Source organism: Hirundo rustica, chromosome Z (assembly GCF_015227805.2).
Source record: "Hirundo rustica isolate bHirRus1 chromosome Z, bHirRus1.pri.v3, whole genome shotgun sequence".
In the NCBI taxonomy this organism is placed as follows: Eukaryota; Metazoa; Chordata; class Aves; order Passeriformes; family Hirundinidae; genus Hirundo; species Hirundo rustica.
Window position 1 is genome coordinate 70,539,144 of NC_053488.1, and position 22,020 is coordinate 70,561,163.

The 22,020-nt window shown below is 43.0% G+C and overlaps 1 protein-coding gene across 4 annotated transcripts in view; it reads left to right on the forward strand.

The window, feature by feature from the left end:
• Positions 1–1,321, forward strand: part of ACO1 (aconitase 1) — a 54,250-nt gene extending 52,929 nt beyond the window's left edge. For all 4 annotated transcript variants that reach the window (XM_040090119.2, XM_040090117.2, XM_040090116.2 and 1 more), the window contains exon 21: positions 624–1,321. In XM_040090119.2, coding sequence (XP_039946053.1) covers positions 624–737 — 114 coding nt within the window. In that variant the 3' untranslated portion in view covers positions 738–1,321. The remainder of the gene's footprint in view (positions 1–623) is intronic.
• The last annotated feature ends 20,699 nt before the right edge of the window (positions 1,322–22,020 follow it).

Below are 22,020 nucleotides of genomic sequence, written 5' to 3' on the forward strand. Positions count from 1 at the left end.
ATTAAAACAGTTACTCTAATAGGGATTAAACTGAAGGAAGGTAGAATTAGGTTAGATACAATGAATAATTTGAGATGAGGCACTGGGACTACTGCACAGAGAAGCCGTGGATTCCTTCTCTATGGAAGGGTTCAAGGTCAACCCTTCTCGCTGGAAGGGTTCAAGGCTGGATAAAGCTTTGAGCAACTTTCTTTAGTGGAATGTTTCCTGTCCATGGCAGTGAGGGTTCAAACTAGGTGATCCTTAAAGTCCCTTCCATCCCAAACCATGCTATGATTTACTATGACAGGATATAAAAGCAGGGTGCTCAAACTGTTTTAATTAACACAAAGCCATCCTGTATTTTGGACCAGTCATTCAAAGTTCACTATAAATTTCTCAATTGTAAATGAAGCAGCACTGAGACTCCATACTGTGCCGATTATGGTTTGTTTTAAACCACTTGCCTCTCAAGCAGCTTCCTGTAGTCTAGTGTGGACAAAAGTCATGGTGCCTGTTCACTTTAGCTTTCTATCACAATTTTTTAAGATAGTAAAACTATCGTAGTAGTCCTTATTTTACTATGATGTCAAGTAACACATGCAAAGTTCTGCAGCTTGAATGACTTTCTTTGACCCTAACAGCTGAACACTGGGAAAACCTTTCATGCCATCATGAGATTTGACACTGATGTGGAGCTCACTTACTTCCACAATGGCGGCATTCTGAACTACATGATCCGGAAAATGGCATCCTAATAAAAAAGTATTAAGCAAAAAGGTCCAGGTACAAACCTGTTTTTCCTGAGCACAATAAAACTATAGTAATCATGTATTTCAAAGTGTGAACCATAAAGTGAACAATTTTTTCTGTGGATTGTGTTAGAAAGCTTGTTTACAGTGCTGAATTTTTCTGTGTATCAGGAAACTGGACACAGCCATATAAAGTAAACAGCATTTATTAACTGCTTTGTATGGCTTGACTTACCTTAGAATACAATGCAAAAGCCATTAAAATACTGCTAGCATCTGTAGAACCATTGACGATCATGTGCTGATTTCATATATTTGATCCACTTTGTTTGACTCTGAAGTTAAGTTCTGTGCTATATCAGTGATCTAGAATTAACTGACAGTAAAAAAAAAAAAATTATTCCTTCCTGATTACCTGACACTGACTTGCTTTCTTATTCAGTTAAACACAATCTGGATCTAATATTGACCTTGTTTAGCTGTTTATTAATTTTTAAAAATGTGAACTCTGTTTAAAATCTAAGCCTTTGTGGAAAGGTGGACTTATTGGGGATATTTCTAATAGATAAAATTAAATTTATTTTTAAAAAGTTTGGTGGTTCTGTCATTTTATCCTTAATGTTGGGATGCAGTGCAAAACTTTGACTTATACTCTTCTCATTGTTCCTGTAGAAACAGAATCATACAAATCTTGACTTTCCATGTTTTAATTCTCATTTCTTTGACAAGTTTGCATGAGATAGAATGAATACAGATACTGGCAGTCTTCTGTAACTTAACAGAATACTGGCATGATACAATTCCCTGTTTTGTGCCCTCACACTTTGAAGATCCACGTCAGCAATTTCTATGTCAGTTAGCAACCAGTATCTACATTCATGCACTCAATGCAGTCAGTCACTGCCCAATCAACAATGCCATGTGAGTATATTTACGGGGGTAACAAACTAATCTTACTCAGAGATAAACAAGGTTTTAAGTACTAAATCTTACTCCTAACTGTATTTACAGCAACTGCCGCAACAATTAACATAGTGGAGAATTTACTTCAAAATAATTTCCTAATGTGTTTTTAGTGTAGTTGGGTCTGGCTGTTTTTGCATTAAAAAAACAACTATTAAGATAGTTATGAAAGAAGAGACTTAAGGAGGGCACGGAGATTGCACTGTACCTGAAACAGGCAATTGCTTGATTGTGACAGAGCTCCTCTAGTAAATCTGTCAGGGGCCCACCACAATGTCACAGGGTCCGAAGCATCTCTCATGAGGAGAAGCTGAGAGCCAGGACTGTTTAGTCCAGTGATGGGAAGGCTCAGGGTTATTTCTGCTGTTTGTGTGCAAATATCTGAATGGAGGGCATAAAAGAATATGCAACAAGGCTCTTTTCAGTGGTGCTTAATGACAGCAAGAAGCAGTGGGCACAGTGTGAAACACAGGATGTTCCCTGTGAATGAGGGACCAAACACTAACGGGAGGACATTGCCAAGAGAGGCTGTGGTGTCTCCATCCTTGGAGATGTTTGGATTCTGTCTGGACATGTGGACATTGTCCTGGGCACCCCCTTGGGTCACAATATGGGTCCCTCCCAACCATAGCTGTTCTGTGATTCAGTGAACAAAGAGTTGTTAATATAGGAGTGATCTTAGTAAGAAATACACAATTTCAGCTTCACTTTTTTTTAAAAAAATCAGGATCTTGAAGGCCAAATAGAGTGCTGGTATTCTTCCTCACCACCATCTCCACTGTGTACCAAAGAAAAGGCTTCTTGTAGCAAGCTGAATTCTTATTAATGTGTTATCCCATCAGTGTTTAGTGCTCATTAAGGCTAAATTACAAAGCTTTCTAGTCTGAAATCCTTGTGTTCAGAAAATATGAAAATACCCAAACTTTTCAAGTTCAACTTCCCAGTAGTTACTGTTGTGTTCCTCTGAGGACTGGTTTTTCCCTTCAGAGTCCTCCTCAAACCTGTGTCATGTAGTTTAACCCTTTTTCCCTATCCTACCTACTCCTGCCCTATTGGCTCAGGGCCAATATCTTTCCTTGGCCCAAAACTAGATAAACCCCCATCTTTTCCTGTTTGCTCTCTCTCTTCTCGCGCTCCTGGAACATCACATCGAGAATAAAGCTTGGACTGGAGCTGGGGTGAGAGCCACTCTTTTGAAACCTTTATTCTGTCTCTCTGAAATATATTTCCCTAAAACCCCTGAATAACTGAGCTAGCGAGAGCCAGAGGTGGGTGGCTAGAGGGAAGTATATTTTCAGTTGGCCCCAACATGGATTTGTTATGAAATACTAATAAGCCCACGCATGAAGCGTGACTCCCTATTTAAGGGGTTAAAAAAGCTGTTTGGAAGGTACAACTACCTAGTCACTATCGGCTGTTTTTGCACAGCTGGGGGTGCTATTAAGGGTCAGGAGTTTGCTTTCATGACAAAAGTCAGTTGACCTTGAGATGGAAAACCCTGACGCTACAGCACATGCTCCAGGGTCCGCTAGAAGATCCCTATAGTTTAATGGTGGGAGGGCACTAGGACCCTGAGCCGCAGTGTGTTTGCAAAATGCGGGATTTTTCTTTTTTACTCTGCGGAATGGCTGCAGTTACGTACCGGGGAAAACCGCGCGTTTTTGGGGTGGGCTAGCTACGGGAGGGTCCCGGACAGAAGCCGGCACCGGGACAGCCCCCTGCCCGTGTCCCCGCAGTCGGGAGAAGCGGCCAGAGAGAGCCGCCCCGAGCCGCGGGCAGCCCGCCTTGCCTCTGATATCCCGGGAGAGAGCGGGACGCAGCGGCGTCTTTGGTTTTTCACATCAGGGGTTGGATTTTTCGAACAGTTTGCCTTTTAAAACATCAGAAACATGGGCATACGTTTATCGATTAATCAAAAGAGTGCTTTTAAACAACTTATAAACATTTTATCGGGTGTAAAATTTCCTAATATACTTGTGAAAAATGCATATTATATGGCTCTACGCAAGATATGTATTATGTTGTATTAATTGTTAATGTTGTATTAATAGTTTGATAGTATGGTAAATGTAGTTTTGTAGTTAAAATGTAGTTTTTATGTACTAACCATAGGAAAATGTAAATCTTTCAGAAAAAGAAAAAAAAAAAAAAAAAGGGTTTGCTGCTTCCTTTTCAGAAGAGACCAACTCCTCCTGCCTCTCTCGGCCTTGAGGATGCCATAGAGATTAAAGAAGAAAAAAAGTGATATTAACCAGAGACAATTCTTTGTTTGAATGGAATTTATGCATTATGTATGAAATGTATGAATATTCAACAGGCTATTGCTTTTAAGAGGTAATCCTTTGTTAACAGGGTCCTTCTCCGGAGCATTTTGCTTGGGGGAAGCACCCAGACGTCTGAAACTTTGTTTATTTTATTGTCTCGTATTGTCCTAGCTCTAATTGTTCGATTTTTTACTCTAATTCTATTTTTATAACCATCTTATTTACTATTAAACTTTTAAAATTTTAAAAACAAGTGATCGGCGTTTATCACAATTATGGTAGAAGAGGATGGTTAGAACACCTCACTGCCGGTGCCCCAGTGGAATCAGGGTGAGGACGGCGCGCCCTGCCAGTTGACAGCCTCGCTCTGTGTTCCCCTGCTGTGACCGGCAGATGCAGGTTACGATCAATGGACAAAAGGAGGCAATAAAACAAAGAAAAGGGAAAAGATTCCCTAAAGCCGCGGTAGGTAGCCCCTAAGACTAATGTGTACACGAAGACAAAGACCCAAGGGCAAAGGACAGGTAAGTACTGGTTTGGAGGGGCGGTTAAGGGGGGGATGAATGTGTGTGAATTCAGCAGCTGGTTATCCCAGACCTGCTAAGCGAGTGCGGAGTCTCCTATGCTGCATTTCCGTTCTTTCTCGAGAAAGACGGCCAGTAAAGTAAGTGATAAAGTGATTAGAAGAGTGAGAGAATCCCCCCCAGGGAAACTGGGACTGAGTTTTAGAGAAGGGGTGGGACCCCTAGGAAGCAAAAAATCTGCTGGATTGAGGGGTAATTTCCCAAGATCATCCAGGACTGAAACCTGCTGGCTTGAGGGATTGTGCCAAGAGCACCCAGGGTTCTGCCGGATTGAGGTTATGCCCAAGAACATCTAGGGTTGGACAACACAGCTAGATTGAGGGGATATCCAAGAGAACCGGGACTGGCCAGTAACACCTAAAATTGTAATAGGTGATTTGAAAGTAAAAGGTACCTTATTGTTGTTTCGTTGTGTGAGAGAGAGTTACGCACAAAATCTGCCTCAGTTTCCCCGGGCGGGTGGGGGCTGTGGCAAAACGTGTGTGTGTGACCTGCGATTCAGCCCTTTTCCTCCGGGCGTGTGGAGGAGGGGGGGTTTGTAGTGAAAGTGAAGGAGAAATGAAGTAAGAGTAGATGGATGAAAGCACATGTAATGTTGATTGTTATATCTTCTTAAAGGGAAGTGTATTGTATTGAATAGTTGTGTGGGATAGAAGGGATTTTTTTGTGTGTGTATAGATAGAAGTAAGTGGTCTTTAGGTGGTAAGAGGAAGTGAAAAACAGGTGGGGGACGAATAGATAAAATCTTGAAAAAAATGGGACAGAAAAACAGTAAGTTGGATACAAGGAAGAAAAAAGTGTAAAAAATTACCAACAGAAATACCTCAAGATAGCCCTCTCGGCATTATGTTAGCTAACTGGGACAAAAACCCTTGTACCAGAAGAAAGGAAAAGGTAAAGATGATACAATTTTGCATGATAGAATGGGCAGAGAAGGAAATAAGATCTGACTACGTTTATTGGCCCAGATACGGCTCTTTTGAGAACTGGAAATTCAAAAGAACCGTTTAATCCTGAAGAAAGAGAATATGCCACATGTTGGACAGGAGATTTTAGGAGAATAAAAATCTTTAATGTATCAGAAACCCCCGAGACGAAACAAGAAAAGAAAAAGGGGAAAGAAAAGGGAAGGGAACAAGAAGAAAAGAAGGAAAAAGAGTGGGATCTTTTGCAGGCTTTGCCACCTCCGTTCCCGCTGGCGCTTCCGCCGTTCGGGGCCGAGTCCCCTGTCCCGGGTCCCGCTTCAGCCCCGCCTGCCCCGCTTCCCGTCCCGAGTGCGGGCTCGCAGCCCGCGGCAGCTGTGCCGGTCCCCGCATACACCCCATCCCCGGCCCCGCTAGTAAATTTGTCTGCCCCGGCTGCCTGGTCTGCGGCCACCCTAAGGGCCGTGCCAGGGGTCCCTCCTGACGCGTGGTCTAAGACCACCACCCCGACCGTGCCGGGGGTCCCGTCGGTCCCAGCCGACCTATCTCCGATCGCTTCCTCCACTGCCCGATCCCCGGCTGCCCTGCCCGTGCCGGCTGCGCTGGGCGCTGCCGCCGCTGCTGCTGCTTTGTCTCTGCCGGGAGCCGCTGACTCAGCCGCCACCGGCCCCGTGCAAGCCGCCCATGTTCCCCTCCGGTATCCCCCAGAACTGCCCCCTCCTCTGCCGGTCCCGGCAGCAGACCCCGCCTACGCTCCGCCCTTGGAGGACCAAGCCTCGGCGCTGTGCCCTCCCCTCACCGCCCTTCCTGCCCTGAGCTCCGTGCCCTCGGTAACCACAGCTACTGCTCAGAGAAATGACTTCTCCCTAGAAATGCCTTATCGAATAATTAGAAGTTCACTTAAAAGACAGCCCTCTCTGGATTCTTTCTCAAAACACGGGGAAAAGACTGCAGAGGATGAAAACCAAAAACGGGATAAAGAAATTAGTCTATTCCCACTGAGAGAAGTCCCAATGGGAGGGGGTAGAACAGGGTTTGTAAATGCCCCTTTGACTTCTTCTGAGGTCAGAAATTTTAAAAAAGAAATCAAAGAAATTTTAGAAGATCCTATAGGCACAGCTGAACAACTAGATCAGTTTTTAGGTCTGAATATTTATACTTGGGAAGAGATGCAGTCTATAATGAAAATAATATTTTCTCAGGAAGAAAGGCAATTAATCAGAGCAGCTGGAATACAATTTCCAAAAAAATCAAAAACATACACGCACTACTTCTAGAGATAAAATTAGTAGAGACAGGGGAAAGGAAAAGAATAGAATCCCAATACAAACCAAGTCTCAGCAGCATTCCAGGAATGTCTGCTTTTACTGTGGGGGTGAGGGACATTATAGGAGAAATTGTCCTAAGCAGGTAATAGATCTGAAAATCTTCAAAGAGATGAGCACAGAGGAGGAATAGGGAGGCCAAAGGCTCTATTTTTTAGGAGACAAATACCATCTAGAGCCTGTGATAACTCTGAAAGTGGGTCCCCAAGAAGAATTGGAATTTGTGGTGGATACAGGGGCAGAAAAAACCTTCCTGCTAAATGTACCAAAAGGTTATAGTGTGAGTAAAGATACTGCAGAAGTAACAGGGGCAAAAAGAGAAACTTCTACAGCTCCCATCATTACAGATGTAGTAATTGAAGGGGAAACTAAAATTTGGGTGGGAGATGTCTTATTGGTCCCAAAGGCAAGTAGCAACTTATTAGGAAGAGACTTAAAAGTGAAATTAGGGATAGAGGTTATACCAGAAGATGGGAAAATGACAGCTAAAGTTTTAAAATTAGGCCAAGAAGATGAAGAAAAAAATTAACAAGGAAGTTTGGGCTGGGGAAGGAAATAGGGGAGGATTAAATACTGACCCTATAAGTGTTACAATAGAGAGAGAAGATTGTCCCATACGTGTACGTCAATACCCCATATCTTTAGAGGGACGGGAAGGTTTGAAGCCAGTAATAGAAGGACTAATAAAGGACGGGACACTAGAACCTTGCATGTCTCCCCATAATACCCCGATTCTCCCAGTAAAGAAGCCTGATGGGAGTTATAGACTAGTACAAGATTTAAGAGAGGTTAACAAAAGAACTCGGTCTCGTTACCCAGTGGTACCCAATCCCTATACACTTCTAAGTAAAGTTCCACCCCAGCATCAGTGGTTTAGTGTAGTGGATCTTAAAGATGCTTTTTGGGCCTGTCCACTAGCCGAGGAGAGCCGAGATATCTTTGCCTTTGAATGGGAGGATCCAAAACCTGGAAGAAAGCAGCAATTAAGATGGATGATATTACCGCAGGGGTTCACGGAGTCTCCAAACTTATTTGGGCAAGCTTTAGAAAAAAATACTGCAAGCCTTCTCCACTCCTCCTAGAATACAAATTATCCAATATGTGGATGATCTTTTACTATCTAGAGAAGATGAAATTGAAGTTAGAGAAGCTACAATAAAACTTTTAAATTTTCTGGGAGAAAAAGGATTAAAGGTATCAAAAGGGAAACTGCAATTTGTAGAACCAGAGGTAAAATATCTTGGACACTTGATAAGTAAGGGTAGTCGATGGCTCAGTCCAGAGAGAATTGCAGGAATTTTATCCCTTCCACCTCCCTCTTCAAAGAGGGAAATCAGAAAACTACTCGGATTGTTGGGATATTGTAGATTATGGATTGAGGGGTACACACAGGCAGTAAAATTTTTGTATGAAAAATTGACAAAGGGAGATAATATAAAATGGACCAAGGAAGATGATGATAAATTAGAAAAATTAAAGTTAAAACTGGCCTCAATACCAGCTTTAAGCTTACCTTCACTAGAAAAACCCTTTCCTCTGTATGTGAATGTAGAAAAGGGGGTAGCTCATAGAGTTCTAGTCCAGGAGTGGGGAGGAGTAAAGAGACCAGTACCTTATTTATCAAAGATGTTGGACCCAGTGAGCCACGGCTGGCCAGTATGTATTCAAGCTATAGCCGCTACTGCAATCCTAGTAGAAGAAAGTCGTAAACTTACTTTTAGAGGTAAACTAATTGTGTGCACACCTCATGCGTTTCGAAATGTGTTAAATCAGAAAGCTGAAAAATGGTTGACAGACTCTAGAATGTTAAAATATGAAGAAATCTTGATAGATAGTGATGATCTGACATTAGAAGTAAACAAGAGTTTAAATCCAGCTCAATTCTTACATGGAGAACCATCAGATAACCTAATACATAATTGTTTCGAAATTATCTAATACCAAACAAAAGTTCGGGGGGATCTTGAAGAACAAGCCCTTTCAGAAGGGGAAATAATCTATGTGGATAGTTCCTCCAGATGTCTACAAGGAAAAAGAATGTCAGGTTATGCAGTAGTTGATGGAAAAAACATGCAAACTATTGAAAAAGGAAAATTACCTTCAAATTGGTCAGCTCAAACTTGCAAATTATATGCTCTAAAAAAGGCACTGGAATATTTAGCACACAAGAAAGGAACTATACACACTGATTCGAGGTATGCTTTTGGAGTAGTACATACTTTTGGAAAAATTTGGGAAGAAAGAGGATTACTTAACTCAAGAGGAAAAGGATTAATACATGAAGGACTCATTTTAGAGATTTTAAAAGCATTAAAACTACCTGAAGAAATAGCTATAGTACGCATTAAGGGACACCAGAGAGGAGTGACCCCAGAAAGAAGAGGAAATAATTTAGCAGATCAGGAAGCTAAGGATGCAGCAGAAAATGGAGCTGAAAGAGTTATGTTAATATTCACTCCAAATGAGGAAAAATTGGAAATCCCAAAGTTTAGTGAAGCAGAGAAAAAAGAATTAAACAAGATAGGAGGAGAACAGGCTGAATCAGGGAAATGGAAACTTCCTGATGGAAGACAATTACTTAATAAAATACTGGCTAGAAAAATATTAGAGGATATGCATCAGAAAACCCACTGGGGTACTCAGGCCTTGTGTGATCATTTTTTAAGGGACTATGGATGCATTGGGATTTTTGGAGTAGCAAAGCAAATAACTGAAAAATGCATAACTTGCCAAAGAATAAACAAAAAGGTAATGAGAAAAACAACATTAGGAGGTCATGAGTTAGCTCTTTGACCATTTCAAAGTATCCAAGTAGATTTTACTGAACTTCCTCAAGTACAAAGATGGAAGTATTTATTAGTAATGACAGACCATCTAACTCATTAGGTAGAAGCAGTTCCCACTACCAAGGCCTCAGCCAACATGGTAAGTAAGACCATTTTAGAACAGATTATTCCCAGATATGGAATAGTTAATAGAATAGACTCAGACAGAGGAATGCATTTCACGTCAAAAGTGTTACAACAGATAATTCAATCTTTAGGGATAAAATGAGAGCTGCATACTCCATGGCATCCACAGAGTTCTAGTCATGTAGAAAGGATGAATCAGACTTTAAGGAAAACTTTGACCAAATTAATAGTTGAAACCCAAATGTCATAGGTACAATGCCTACCTTTAGCCTTATTGAGGATCCAAACACAACCCAGGTCAGACCTGGGAGTGTCACCCTATGAAATGATGTTTGGGTTACCCTTTTTAACCACCCAACATGAAAATGCTACTTATGAGGTAGGGGAAATGAGCGTTAAAAAATACGTTAACACCATTGCAAAAGCTCATGAAAACTTACGCTTGAAAGGAATAATCCCTCAAACCACACCTTTAGACTTTAAAATCCATAATGTTCATCCAGGGGAATGGGTGCTAGTAAAAACCTAGAAAGAACAATCTTTAACTCCTCAATGGGAAGGTCCTTTTCAGGTATTGCTGACGACCGAGGCTGCGATCCGGACCAAGGAACGAGGGTGGATCCACGCCAGCAGAATCAAAGGACCTGTGGAAGAACCTAAGGAGTGGACGATTACATCTGAACCAGGTGATACAAAACTGACTCTTAAACGGGGACTGGGTGGTAATGAACTGGGAAGACCCAAATGGTCCAAGAAACATACCCAGGATCACACCTAATTGAGAGATAAGGCCAAGCTTATATCAGTAGTTTCAAGTGCCACCTGGACAAGCTTTGAGACGCCTCAGATACCCTCCTTGGGGAGGAATACTTCCACTCCAAACAGGAGGATCAGGACTGTTTTGGACAGAGAACTCTTGTATTCACACCTTAGCCTGTGATTTATACAAGGAGGAAGAGGAGTTGCAACTTCCATCAGTGCCAGACCAAATACCCTGTTTGATCCACCCAAATACCAGACATGCTAGCTGGGTTAAATGTAAATGTTTAAATTGTGGGAAGAATTAGTATTGTAGTTCACACAAGCAACGCTCTCGTTGCAGGAAGTGTCAAGGGCCAAATCAATCTCCTATCCAAATAGAATTCGAAGAAACTGAAATAATAACTTTGTTTTGTGGATGGAAATTATTAGTGCCTGTTGAATGGGAGATACCTGAAGAACAGTGGGAAACGACAGTTAAGGAGTGTCAAAAACGATTTGTCTGGAAATTAGCTAAGAGGAAGTGACAAGGAAATAGAGGGCAAGACCAGATTGGCCTCTGTATTCGCCACCAAGAAGATCAAATACACCTGCTGTGGGTTGCAACCCCATAGGCATGGGAGGTGGGAGTATAAGCCATACTGGACCTCTGTTACTCCTTTTTCTGTCACTCAATTTTTGTCTTCTCCCTTTTGGGATATCGACAAGGCCATGTTACAGATGTTACCAAAAGCTGTACATGGAAAGACACCGAGGTTCTTTTTTCATCTCTCACACTCATGTCAACAGCCACTGTTACAACCCATCCAAACTGGGCAATTGCATACATAAAGGGAAGAAGTACTAGATTGCAGAGAACTTAAGAACAAGTAGTAGCAGGATGGGAAGTCAGTGCCCAAAAGAGGAGAGATGGGTTTGTTTTACCTACATTACTGGGAAAAAAGAACCAGATTTAGTAAAAGAGCAGTTGATAAGCAAAAAGGCTAAGTCAGTACAACCACCTAAGCCTGTGCCAATTTCAATCAACGATTTGTATACCAAACTTGAACAGCAATTAGAGAAAGAAATAGATATCTCAAAGATGGGTAAAAATCAGTTTGTAGAATTGGGGGAAAGAATAAGTAAGGAACTTAACATAACCAGTTGTTGGGTCTGTGGAGGGCCTTTGATGTCAGAAGAATAGCCATGGAAAGGCAGCAGCTTAGGACCAATTGAGCTTCTTAAATGGAACCAAGCAAGTACAAGTGGAGAAAACAGACCAGAAGGGTGGATTTTAAGCTCAACAGTGATTGGGGAAGAATGTCTCTAGCGCACTGGGAAAAGGTTCCTTTATGAAGTAGGAAAAACACCCTGTAAAAGATGTAAGGTTAGTAATGGAACTTCTGTATGGTGGGTCCCAGAAGCACCAACCGTGTATTGGACCCAAGAAAAAGCAAAAAAAGTGAATTGTAAGTATGATAACAAAACAAAACTTTTTCAATGTAATGATACAAGTAAAAATCCTTACTATGGCATCCCGGAAATTTCCAAATTTTGGGAGAATATAGATCAACAAAAAATTAACTATTGGAAAGCTCCAGATGGCTTATTTTGGATATGTGGAAAAAGGGCATACCCAAAACTCCCCTCCCAGTGGAAAGGGAGCTTCACTCTGGGAATTATACAACCAGGATTTTTTCTTTTACCAGGACCTGATGGGGATCAGTTAGGGATACCAGTTTATGAGAATCTAAAAAGAAACAAAAGAAAATTGATTGGAGGATTCCAAAAATGAGGAATGGCCCCCTGAATGCATACTGGAAACATATGGGCCAGCCACCTGGGCACAAGATGGGAGTTGGGGATATCGAACCCCAGTTTACATGCTAAATCATATTATAAGACTTCAAGCAGTTGTAAAGATAATAACGAACAAAACTGGTCAGGCAATGGAATTAATATCAAGGCAATAAACCCAAACAAGAGCGGCTGTGTATCAGAATAGGCTGGCTTTAGACTATCTATTAGCTGGAAAAGGGGGTGTTTGTGGAAAGTTCAATACATCAGATTGTTGTTTAAAAAGAGATGACGATGGAGATGCCGTCCTGGACATAGTCAATGATATCAGAAAAATCGCCCACGTACCAGTTCAAAAGTGGGAATCAATGCTAAATACTAGCTAGTGGGATAATGTGTTGGGAGTAGAATAGTGGAAAAAGTTAGGCTTCTTCTTTTTATGTGCTACAGCTGGTCTAATATTTCTTCCTTGTTTGATCCCCTATTTCATTAGGCTCATCACCAGTGTAGTACAAGGCATGCAATTAGTGAACATTGACCAAAAGTTGCCTACAACAGCACCACCACAAAGGATTATGGTGTTAAAGAAACAAAATAATATAGAAGACCCCTGCAAAAAAGCGAGATGGATTTGTGAAAAAAATGAGCGAATAATGAAGGCTAGAAAACAATGAATATTGCTTGAGCCAAATTAATTATAAAAAGAAAGAGGGAGGATTGTGAAAAATGCATATTATATGGCTCTACGCAAGATATTTACTATATGTATTATGTTGTATTAATTGTTAATGTTGTATTAATAGTTTGATAGTATCGTAAATGTAGTTTTGTAGTTAAAATGTAGTTTTTATGTACTAACCATAGGAAAACGTAAATCTTTCAGAAAAAAAAAAAAAAAAAAAGGGTTTGCTGCTTCCTTTTCAGAAGAGACCAACTCCTCCTGCCTCTCTCGGCCTTGAGGATGCCATAGAGATTGAAGAAGAAAAAAAGTGATATTAACCAGAGACAATTCTTTGTTTGAATGGAATTTATGCATTATGTATGAAATGTATGAATATTCAACAGGCTATTGCTTTTAAGAGGTAATCCTTTGTTAACAGGGTCCTTCTCCAGAGCATTTTGCTTGGGGGAAGCACCCAGATGTCTGAAACTTTGTTTTTTTATTGTCTCGTATTGTCCTAGCTCTAATTGTTCAATTTTTTACTCTAATTCTATTTTTATAACCATCTTATTTACTATTAAACTTTTAAAATTTTAGAACAAGTGATTGGTGTTTTTCACATGCTCTTAACAAAATTTATCTGCTGGCTGTCAGCGGAGGTTCCAAATATTTCTTTACAAGATATAAATTGTTTCATTTTGGGATGATGTGGGAAAATAAATAAAGGTTGAAAATGGGGAAAACAAAATTTCTTTATTTATTCCAATATTCTTACAAGTATGCAAGAAGCTGTTAGAAGCAGAAAAGAGACAGTCATGCAAAACCTCTCAGCAATTCCCTGGTCTCGAGAAGCAGTGTTTTCCTGATTCCATACTGAATTCTGCTCTGTGAGGAATAAAATCAAAAGGGTGCAGAGTACTAGGAGTTCATAATAAGTTAAACAGTTGTCTGTATTAATGTTATATTTGTTACCAGTTTTATGTATCAATGTTATCTATCTTTGTTATCTGTTCTGTGTACCCCAGACTCCTGTTCTGTGTACCCCAGACCCCAGTTTTGTACCTAATGTTGTGCATTCCCCTTACCTTATTCCAAGTTAGGCCCCTAAACTTCATAGTTCCTTCCCAGTTCCCCCTTACCTTGTTCCAAGTTAGGCATCCGCTGCTCCCCGATTAGCCCGCTGAGCCATCAACGCCACGTGTGCCGCATTTGCCACCACGTCCATCAAAGCACTGACACCGCCTGCCTTCCATCAGCTCCTCCTCATCTGTCCCTCAACCTGAAAGCACCGCCCAGAGGTCGACTACTCTCCATTTGACACCACCCAATATGGAAATAAGGGGGACTCCCAAGGTGCACCTCTCAGCCGGAAGGGTGGTAAATACCAACAACCCCTAATAATAATGAGCCGACACAAATTCCAACGAAATGAGAGGTATTACCGGGTGAGGGAGACCTTCAAGCATCTACAGACCCGGTCGGACGAATCTCCAAGTTCCCACTCTGACTTAAGAGGCACCTACTGGGAGACATCCCCTGGCCCAAAACACACTGGGAGTGAGATCTCAGGGATTCCCACAAGGCAAGGGTCCTGACTCTACAGCTGTGCAGACTCTGCGAAGATCTCCTTCTCAGCAGTGCCCATTGGGAGCAGCGGTGGCGTAGGCGTTCCCCCGAGCCATCCCTTTCAAAGAGATGAATAATAAAGGCACTGAAAGGAGTAAAATCGATCTCCTGTCCTGATCATTTCCAACATGCTTCTCAGACTCACCTATCTTCTTTATATCCACATCTCCCACCTGTTTTCCCTCAGCAAGATGCAATATTTTCCTCTCGGGGCTCCGGCCATGTGGATGAGACCCTGGGGGGCTCGCACCACGCGGTCAGCCCTGATGGTGGACGGCATTGTATTCCTCCTCCTTCCCACTATGATGAACGCCAATCACTTGTTTTAAAATTTTAAAAGTTTAATATTAAATAAGATGGTTATAAAAATAGAATTAGAGTAAAAAAAATTGAACAATTTTAGAGTTAGGACAATACAAGACAATAAAAACAAAATTACAGACGTCTGGGTGCCTCTCCCGAGCCACAAGCTCTGGAGAAGGACCCCTGTTAACAAAGGACTATCTCTTAAAAGCAATAGCCTGTTGAATATTCATACAATTCATACATAATGCATAAATTCCATTCAAACAAAGAATTGTCTCTGGTTAGTATCACTTTTTTTCCTTTAATCTCTATGGCGTCCACCAGGCTGAGAGAAGCAGGAGGAGCTGGTCTCTTCTGATAAGAAAGTAGTAAATTCTATTTTCTTTGAAAGATTTACATTTTCCTGTGGTTGGTACATAAAAACTACATTTTAACTACAAAACTACATTTACCATACTATCAAAATATTAATACAACATTAACAATTAGCACAACACAACACATATAGTAAATATCTTGCATAGAGCCATATAATATGCACTTTTCACACCACTATCCCTTCTTCCCCCAGTCCCCGTCCCCTCCGTATCTCTCACCCAATCCCCCACCCCACCCTTCTCCCAGTGCCTCCCCCTCCCTCCCAGCAGCCGCGCGAAGGGGGAGCGGGAGGATCTCTTGCCATCGCCAGTCCCATCGTGGCTGCGGGGAAAGACAGTGACGGGCGGCTGCCAGCCCGCAGCAGCACCGGAGCGGGGAGTGGGCCCCCGGCTGCAAGGGCTAAGGACCAGCTTAGCCTGGGGCCCGGGGAGGAGGGAAGAGCTGCCTGTTGCTGGACCCCAGGGAGGTGGGGGGACAACACCCTCTGGCTGCCTGGGCAATGGAGAAGCAGCAGGATTTTTAGCAACTCAGAATAATGATCAGGAAAGCACACCAGGTGTAGCCCCGGTCGTATATACAGGAAAACATCATGTGCGCAGATAGTACCTGCCTTTTTCATACCAAGATAAAAAAGAGCTGTGTAAAATGCAGAAACAATTTGGGAGATCCAGTGAAATATTTAAGGGCATGATGAAAGCTACCTTCAATTCAAATGAGATGGTACCCAGTGACATTAAAGATTTATTCAGATGCCTATTAACTCCCTCAGAGTATGACCTATGGGAAGGATTATGGAAAAAAGCTTTGAAAACAGTATTGCAGGAAATTCAGCAAACTCCTGATGCTCAGGACAGCGATTACAATGACACCACACATGACCATCTGTGTGGTGAAGGTGATTATACTGTTCTGGAGGAGCAAACCCGATTATTATCCAAGTCAGTTTTAGATAAGATCTGTAATGCTGCAGAGAAAAATGTTTTATCAGATTCCAACAACTGAGCTAAAGACCAGTTATGTTAACATTAAACAGTTTCCTTCAGAGAATTTCTTGTAGTTTGTGGATCGTCTGAGAAGTCAAGTGGAAAGACAAGTGCAAGGCCCAGTGGTACAGGCAGAATTGATTAAGGAGATGGCACAGAGGAATGCTAACGAGACCTGTCGTAGAATCATTCTTAGCCTTCCCCTTGACCCATCGCCTAGTCTCGCACAGATGATAGAAGCCTGTACCACGAGAGCAGAACTTTTCAGTGCACCTGAAAGGAATCCCGGACTGACACACTCGAAGCTGCAGCACCAGGAGCAAGGACACAACCGATGTCATCAGACCAGCTACAGCACATCATCTGCCACTGCTGCGAAAGGCACCAGGACACTTTGCCAAGGCCTGCCCACAAAACCAGAAACGCAAGTCAAAAAATCAAAAAACCTGAATTCACAGCATGGCCCAGATTTTATCTCCTTGATGCGCCAAGAAAGAAATTTACAAGGCCATACCCTGGCAAATGTCTCTCTCTTAACAAAAAAGGGGGAGGGCAAGTCGCAGGGTGTGGAGGTACAGAGAAATAAAAATGTCAAATGTTCAACTAACAAGGTATGGCAGCCACGAGGCCGATATAGGCTGGTGACTACCAAAGGTTTTCATTTCAGATCTTACTGATTGGACAGTAATTACAGTGGACCTGCAAAACATTTCACAGGACATGAAGGTTAACCACATGGAACCAAACAGCGAGTATTTTGTTATTGGGGACACAGCACACACACCATTGGAGGTGGAGGTAGCTCCCATGACCATTAAGGGAAAGATAACAGGCCTCATGCTGTTGGCACGTTGCATGCACCCACCATTCTACCTGGTAGAGGGGCAAGTCCTTGCCCAGGCCATTCCTATTCCGGCTGAGGTCCTAGCGGATGGAAAATCACCGGAAGTCTACTGGGCAGAGGTGGTGGGGGAGAACAAACCTTCTCTGGCATGTAACTTAGCCCATGGGTCAGACTGCCTCCACGTGGAGGGGGTGCTCGACTCTGGCGCGGACGTTACCGTTATACCTGAGAGCATGTGGCCATCACATTGGGAGCTGCAACCTGTGGCAGGCAAACTTCAGGGCATAGGAGGAATCACAATGGCAAAAATCTCAAAAAAAATAGTGCAAATTGAGGGACCTGACGGGAAATTGGCAAATGTCCGTCCATTTGTTGCTGATTATAAGGCTCCCTTATGGGGGAGAGACACCATGTCACAGTGGGGAGTCCAATTGGTCATTCCTAAGACACCCCAGGATTTTTGGAAATCGCCACTGTGGAGCACCCTACCCACAAACTAAAGTGGTTGGACAATAACCCAAGATGGGTAGAACAGTGGCCATTGAGTAAAGAGAAGCTCAAGGCGCTTGAGAAGCTTGTGGAGGAGCAGGTGGCTCAAGGTCACCTAGAAGAGACAACAAGCCCTTGGAATTTCCCAGTCTTTGTAATAAAGAAACCAGGAAAGGACAAGTGGAGGTTGCTCCATGGCCTCTGAGAAATAAACAAAATTATAGAGGACATGGGACCACTCCAACCAGGGATGCCTTCTCCAACAATGCTCCCTCGAGATTGGCAATTGGCTATTTTAGATATCAAAGATTGTTTCTTCCAAATTCCTCTACACCCAGAAGATGCCCCACGGTTTGCATTCTCGGTTCCTACCATTAATCGAGAAGCCCCACTGAAGAGATATCACTGGAAAGTACTTCCCCAAGGTCTGAAATCTAGTCCTTTCATATGCCAACAGTACGTAGCCTCATTACTGTCATCGGTACATGCCAAGAGAAAGGGTGCCATCATCTTTCACTACATAGATGATCTACTTGTGTGTGCCCCCAATGACTCTATACTCCAACACACGCTTGACCTAGTGGTTAAGGTTTTAACCTCTGCTGGATTTCAATTGCAGGAAGATAAAGTTCAAAGGATGCCACCTTGGAAGTACCTGGGTCTACAAATAGCTGCAAGGACCATTGTTCTTCAGAAATTGGAAATTGAGTGTAATCCCAAAACCCTAGCAGATCTCCACTCCTTGTGTGGGTCTTTGAATTGGGTAAGACCTTGGCTACGCCTCACAAATGAAGATTTAGACCCTCTCTTCAATTTATTGAAGGGGGAAAGGGAGCTGGTTTCTCCCAGGGAACTGACCCCACAGGCAAAGACAGCAATCAAAAAGGTACAGAAGGCCTTATCAGAGAGGCAGGCTCATTGATGTGAGCCAAACATTCCTTTCCAATTCATTGTTCTAGGAAAACTGCCACATTTGCATGGTTTGATTTTTCAATGGATCGAGGGGCAGAGAGATTCACTCTTGATCATAGACTGGGTCTTCCTCTCCCACCAAAGATCTAAGACCATCACTGAGCCACAAGAGTTGATAGCTCAACTGATTCAGAAGGCAAGGGTGAGATTGTGTGAGCTGGCTGGTTGTGACTTTACATGTATTCACTTTCCAGTCAAACTTTCTAAGGAGGGAAGGAACTCTCCCAAGAGACTGACCAAAGAGATGTTTGAGCATTTGCTCCAGAGCAATGTCAGTCTCCAGTTATCTCTGGACAGCTACAGGGGACAAATATCAGTCCATGCCCCATCTCACAAGTTGCTCAATGAGGAATTCCACCTCATTTCCTCATGAGAAGAGGAGTCGGAGACCACTCAAGGCTCTCACAGTGTTCACAGACACATCCGGGGCTTCCCACAAGTTGGTGATGGCTTGGAGAAATCCTCAGACTCAGCGTTGGGAAGCTGATGTGGAGTTTGTGGAGGGATCCCCCCAAGTGGCTGAACTAGCTGCAGTGGTAAGAGCCTTTGAGAAGTTCTCAGAAGCAATTAATTTGGTAACAGACTCTGCTTACGTGGCCGGGGTAGTGTCCGGAGCGGAGCAGGCTGTGCTCAAAGAAATTGACAATGAACATTTCTTCAGATTGCTTTCAAAGCTAATTTATTTAATTTCTCATCGAGAACATCTGTTCTATGTGATGCATGTAAGATCACACACTGATTTGCCAGGTGAAATTGCAGAGGGGAATCGTCAGGCAGATTCCCTTGCTGCACCTGTTGAAAAAGCACGTCTCCCTGATATCTTCCAACAGGCAAAGCTGAGTCACCAACAATACCATCAGAATGTGCCAGGCCTGATCCGTCAGTTCCGGCTAACATGGAGCCAGGCTCGAGCCATTGTGGCCACCTGTCCCAAGTGCCAGGTCCAGGAGATGCCATCGATGGGTATGGGAGTTAACCCCCGGGGCCTTGGCAGTTGTGAGGTGTGGCAGACAGACATCACACACATGAGTTTTGGACGCCTCTAATATGTTCATGTAAGCATTGACACACATTCAGGCGCAGTGCATGCCTCTGCCCATGCAGGGGAAAAGACTGAACATGTCAAGAAACACCTAGTGCAAGCTTTTTCAGTGTTGGGGATTCCAAAAGAAATCAAAACTGATAACGGCCCAGCGTACACATCCAAGGGGTTCCTGAAGTTTGTCCAGCAGTGGGGAGTGGAACATAAAATTGGCATCCCTCACTCCCCCACACGTCAAGCTGTGGTTGAGCGAGCACATCAGACGCTCAAACAGGTCCTGGCTAGACAGAGTAGTACGACTGTGTGGATGTCTCCACATGAGAAACTCTGCAAAGCCATGTTTACCATCAATTTTCTGAACTGTTCATTTGAAAACATGAGTCCACCAATGGTACGCCATTTTAACAGCGGCAATCAGTTCAAATTGTCTCAGTGTCTACCAGTCATGATTAGGGATCCAGAAACTTGGGAAACCAAAGGTCCCTATGAGCTCGTGACCTGGGGTCGTGGCTATGCGTCGTGGCCACTCCCTCAGGCCCTCGGTGGATTCCCCAGAAGTGGGTGAAACCTTTTGTCCCTTAAAATCCACCCCCAGCAGAAGGGGATAAGAGGCAAGTAGCCGTTGCATCCAAAAGAAGACGCCACAGGATGGAGGAAAAAGAATCTTCCCAGATGTGGACTCCTTCCAGCAGAAACAGAAACTTTTAACATGTTTTAAAAATGTTTGTTTTTCTTTTTAGAGAAAGCCTACCTCACACTCAACCCTGTGATGAACCCCATACAAGTTGTCATCTTGTTGTTGCTGAACAGTCTGGCAACTGCATAGATCATCCCTCAGCCATGTCAAAATGTCTGGGTGACCCTGGCACAGACACTTCCGCAGGAAAACATATGTTTGTCCACTGCATCAACAGATAATCCTATGTCCACCTGTCTGGTAGGAATTCCATTAAGGCCAGGAATTCCGTCTCGGCTTTTAGGAGGGCCATGTACCATAGGGCGGTTGTCCGTATTGACACCCAACCAAACTTTAATTGGTGAATGGACTCATAAAAACAAATCGGCAAACAAAATTCAAAAGAGAAGTGCTGACCAATTGGATCCAAATTGTGATTCAGAAATCTTTCATTGGGCCAAATCAAAAAGAGTCGCTGTGTCCCTGTTCCTTCCATGGGTCGCAGCAGCCAAAGCTCCAGGTGAATTGGGCCATCTAGAGTGCTGGGTAGTCAAACAGGCAAATTTAACATCCACCGCCATCAGCTCTCTCCTAGAAGATGAGGAAATTACCAGACAGGCCACTCTCCAGAACCGTGCTGCTATAGATTATCTCTTGTTACTTCATGGACATGAATGCCAGGAATTTGAAGGACTGTGTTGCCTAAACCTGACCTCGAAGGCTCCAAACATCCATGCTGCCCTTCGAAGCATGAACAGCTTGATCGGACAAGTGAAGCAAGAATCTGAGGACTGGATCAAAGAACTGTGCAAAGGCTGGGGACTTACAGGGTGGTGGACTTCTATAGTTAAAACAATTTTGTTATTTCTTGTTATTCTTTTCCTTGTAACAATAGCGTTCGGGATCCTACGCTGTTTGATTTTCAAGGCTATCAATAGTCTCATACCTTCTGCCTCAGAAGTCAACCACATAGAGTTGGCAAAACTAAAGCAGGTTGACTCCCCCACCTATTGTAATGGGTGGGAAAACCCACATTCTGTGTAACCTAATGTTCTTCTAATGTTCTTAAACAAAAAAGGGGGAGATGTTGTGTTCCTCTGAGGAATGGTTTTTCCCCTCAGAGTCCCCCTGAAGCCTGTGTGTTACCTTGGTTTTTCTGAGTTTATTAGCCTTTTGATTTTCATAAATGGAGTCTGATCTTTTAGTTACTGTAGAATATTAGAGCAGTTTTCTACCTTTCCCACAGAAGTGATATAAACAAATCCTTTGTTTTTCATTCTCTGTCCTTTGTTTGCATATTTATAACCTGAAAACAATTGTAACTGACAATTCGTCTGGCCACTGAGGCTGAGGGGTGGAAACCCCAAAAAGCCCATCTTCTGCAAGACCCACAAATGTATAAAAAGTAAAAGAATAAACAAAGGGGTCTTCCTCTCTCGGTTTTCAGCTGTGAGCTGGGATCGGAAGGACCTCTGCCTTGCGAAATCTCGTCTGCGTGTGACTGCTTTATGTGTCTCTGTGACACCTGTGCTATGTAGTTTAACCCTTTTTCCCTATCCTACCTACTACTCCTGACCCTACTGGCTCAGGGCCAATATCTTTCCTTGGCCCAAAACTAGATAAACCCCTGTCTTTTCCTGTTCTCTCTCTCTCTTCTCGGGCTCCTGGAACATCACATCGAGAATAAAGCTTGGTCTGGAGCTGGGGTGAGAGCCACTCTTTTGAAATCTTTATTCTGTCTCTCTGAAATATATTTCCCTAAAACCCCTGAATAACTGAGCTAGCAAGAGCCGGGGGGGGGGTGGC